This window comes from Urocitellus parryii, unplaced genomic scaffold (assembly GCF_045843805.1).
Source record: "Urocitellus parryii isolate mUroPar1 unplaced genomic scaffold, mUroPar1.hap1 Scaffold_60, whole genome shotgun sequence".
NCBI classification, from domain to species: Eukaryota; Metazoa; Chordata; class Mammalia; order Rodentia; family Sciuridae; genus Urocitellus; species Urocitellus parryii.
In genome coordinates this window covers 1,695,295-1,698,636 of record NW_027554101.1, presented here as the reverse complement: position 1 = coordinate 1,698,636, position 3,342 = coordinate 1,695,295, and the positions used below count along the sequence as shown (strand labels likewise).

The following is a 3,342-nucleotide window of genomic DNA, read 5'->3' as shown; positions in this document are numbered from 1 at the left end:
ATAGAAGCAAAACCCACAACTCAACTCTTGTCACCTTCTGAAAATTTGACAGTGAACATTGAATATCAAAGCACAATGTTGTAGCTGGGTACAGTGGCACACACCTGTAGCTTCAGCCAAGGGAGGAAGATCAAAAATACAAGGACAGCCTCCACTAAACAGTGAGACCCTTAGAAACTTAACCAAACCCTGGCTCAAAATTAAAATTAAAGTGGAAGGGAGTATTACTCAAGAGGTATAGCCCCCTAGGTTCAATCCCCAGTATCATAAAAACAAGAAAGAATCATCCTAAGTAAAACTTATGATGTCAGAATACCACCACATCCCTAATTCAAATAAGTAGCTTTGATATAACTTTCAGTTCCTGGCCTCCTTAGTTGATTACAGATTCACCTAAGGAGCAGATGAGCTGAGATGTCCATCATCAATTTGGAGTCATAAGATTCATCTACTACTCTAGGGCTGCAGCACTAGTTCAGTGTCAAAGCATTTGCTGTGTGAGGCACTGGGTTTGATCCTCAGCACCACATTTTAAAAAATAAATTAATTAAATAAAGGCATGCTGTCCATCTACAACTGTAAAAAACTTTTTTTTTTTATGATTATAAAAAAGGGATTTATTAGGTTGTTTATGTAACCAGTAGCTGGATAATCCACAACAGCAGTCTATAGATTGGAGAGCTGGAAGAATCAGTAGCTGTGCAGTCCAAGAGGCTGATGCCCCAGAAAAAGAGGGATCAATGGTGCTACCCTAATTGGAGACCAAAGGCTTCTAGAAAATTCCTGGAGAATCACTGACAGAGTCCGCTTTGGAAGAGTGAAGAAGTGAGAGTCCTATATTATCAGAGGAATGCAGTAGCAATCAAGAATCCATTCAAGAAGAATGGAGCTTGCATCTGCTGTTGCTTCCTTGTTCTTCCAACTTATTTTTTTTTAATAAGATTATGAAGTTACTACTTGTTTTATTTTATTTTTATTTTTATTTTTTTTTATTGGTCGTTCATAACATTACATAGTTCTTAATACATCATATTACACGGTTTGATTCAAGTGGATTATGAACTCCCGCTTTTACCCCGTATACAAATTGCTGTATCACATCAGTTACCCTTCCATTGATTGACACATTGCCTTTCTAGTGTCTGATGTATTCTGCTGTCTGTCCTATTGTCTACTATCCCCCCTCCCCTCCCCTCCCCTCCCCTCCCCTCCCCTTTTCTCTCTCTACCCCTTCTACTGTAAATCATGTCTTCCATTTGTATTCTCTTGACTTACCCCTCCTTACCTCTTATATGACATTTTGTATAACCCTGAGGATCGCCTTCCATTTCCATGCAATTACTTTTGTTTTCAATTTGAAATATTGACTCTGTTTCCTACATGATTTAATACATTAAAAATCTACAGTAGAAGGGGTAGAGAGAGAAAAGGGGAGGGGAGGGGAGGGGAGGGGGGATAATAGAAAATAGGACAGACAGCAGAATACATCAGACACTAGAAAGGCAATATGTCAATCAATGGAAGGGTAACTGATGTGATTAAACATAAAACTAGGCAAACATAGAAGGTGAACAGATAAAGAAAGGTATTTATAGTAGGGGTTACTAGTACATAACTTTGAAAGAAGTATATGATTTCTATAGATGTAGAAGATAGGAGGAAGGATTTTTTCATCCTGAAGGATCAGCTTAAATAATTGGATACCAGAATCACTTAATTGGGGGGCTGGGGTTGTAGCTCAATGGTAGAGTGCTTGCCTAGCAAATGTGGAGTACTGGGTTTATCCTAAGCACTACATAAAAAAATGGATGAAGTAAAATTATTGTGTCTATATAAAAAAAATACATTAAAAATCAATTACCTTAAGATATTTAGAACCCCACCCCCACATGTCAACTATTTCAAAATTACATGGCACATTTATAAATATCTCAGAGGAGAGGGCTAGTGGGCGAGGCTGGTGGCTGGAGCCAGCATGGCGGCCGAGCGCAAGACCAAGTTGTCCAAGAACCTGCTGCGCATGAAGTTCATGCAAAGGGGACTGGACTCAGAAACCAAAAAACAACTAGAGGAAGAAGAAAAGAAGATCATCAGTGAAGAGCACTGGTACTTGGATTTGCCAGAGCTTAAAGAAAAAGAGAGTGTCATAATAGAGGAGCAGAGCTTCTTGTTATGTGAAGATCTTCTGTATGGAAGAATGTCATTCAGAGGATTTAATCCTGAAGTTGAGAAATTGATGCTTCAGATGAATGCTAAGAACAAAACAGAAGATGAAGATGAAGATGAGATAGTAGAGCTTGATGTGTCAGATGAGGAAATGGCTAGAAGATATGAGACCTTGGTGGGGACAATTGGAAAAAAGTTTGCCAAGAAAAGAGACCGTGCCAATTACGAAGAAGATGAAAATGGAAACATAAAACCAGTTAAAGCAAAAAAGATGTTCTTAAAGCCCCAAGATTAAAAATGATGCCTTAAAATATGTCTCGGGGTGGCCATGAGAACAGCAGACTTTGGAGCCCATCCCAGTGGCATCTTTCAGCTATTAATACTTGATATTTATTTGTAAAGAGATGTGTAACTTTAGAAATAGACTGTGTTTGAAACAGATGTGTAACGGATGTTATACATCCTTTTCCAAATCAGGTTCATCAGAAGCAGAAGTTGAGCCTGAATCTTACAGATGTTCATAGGCACAGCATTGCTTCCTAAAGATTTTACCTCAGTTCTTTTTATATATCTTTCCAGTCACTGACCTTGAATGGACTCCTATAGATGAATGCCAGTGTTTAAATTGCCTTTAAGATTATATTTTACTTTAAATTATTAGTCATATAATCATGTCCAGCCGATTCATACATTCATTTTGGAGTCAAATGTCAGGAATTTATTATATGTACATTCATCAAGAGCAAACATGCCTCTCCAACCTGAAGTATTTGCATGCTACCAGGTCTATCACTTTATGGTATTGTTTTTTGTTTAAGGCATTTAATTTTTTAAAAATATTCTGTAATAAATATCTGTTTCCACATGCTTTTTCTGTTTTCTTGGACTTCCAAATAATTTTAGTCTAGATAATGTAACTTATCCAAATAGTAATGTTTAATATCAGCCATTAATTTAGAATATATTGATGTATTCAATTGAAAAAAAAAATAAAAAAATAAATATCTCAGAGGTCAAGGAATAAAGCATTTAAAAAGTAAACAAGGAGAGCTTTGGGGGCTGGGGTTGTGGCTCAGTGGTAGAGAGCTTACCTTGCACATGTGAAGCCCTTGATTTGATCCTCAGCACCACAGAAAAATAAATAAATAAAATAAAGATATTGTGTCCAACTACAAC

The 3,342-nt window shown here is 37.1% G+C and overlaps 1 protein-coding gene across 1 annotated transcript; it reads left to right on the top strand.

The window, feature by feature from the left end:
• Nucleotides 1–1,955: 1,955 nt before the first annotated feature.
• LOC144252829 (M-phase phosphoprotein 6) lies at nt 1,956–2,598 on the top strand. Its single transcript, XM_077794924.1, has one exon. It carries the CDS (start codon nt 1,976–1,978, stop codon nt 2,459–2,461), a length of 486 nt encoding a protein of 161 aa, XP_077651050.1. The 5' UTR covers nt 1,956–1,975; the 3' UTR covers nt 2,462–2,598.
• Nucleotides 2,599–3,342: the final 744 nt, after the last annotated feature.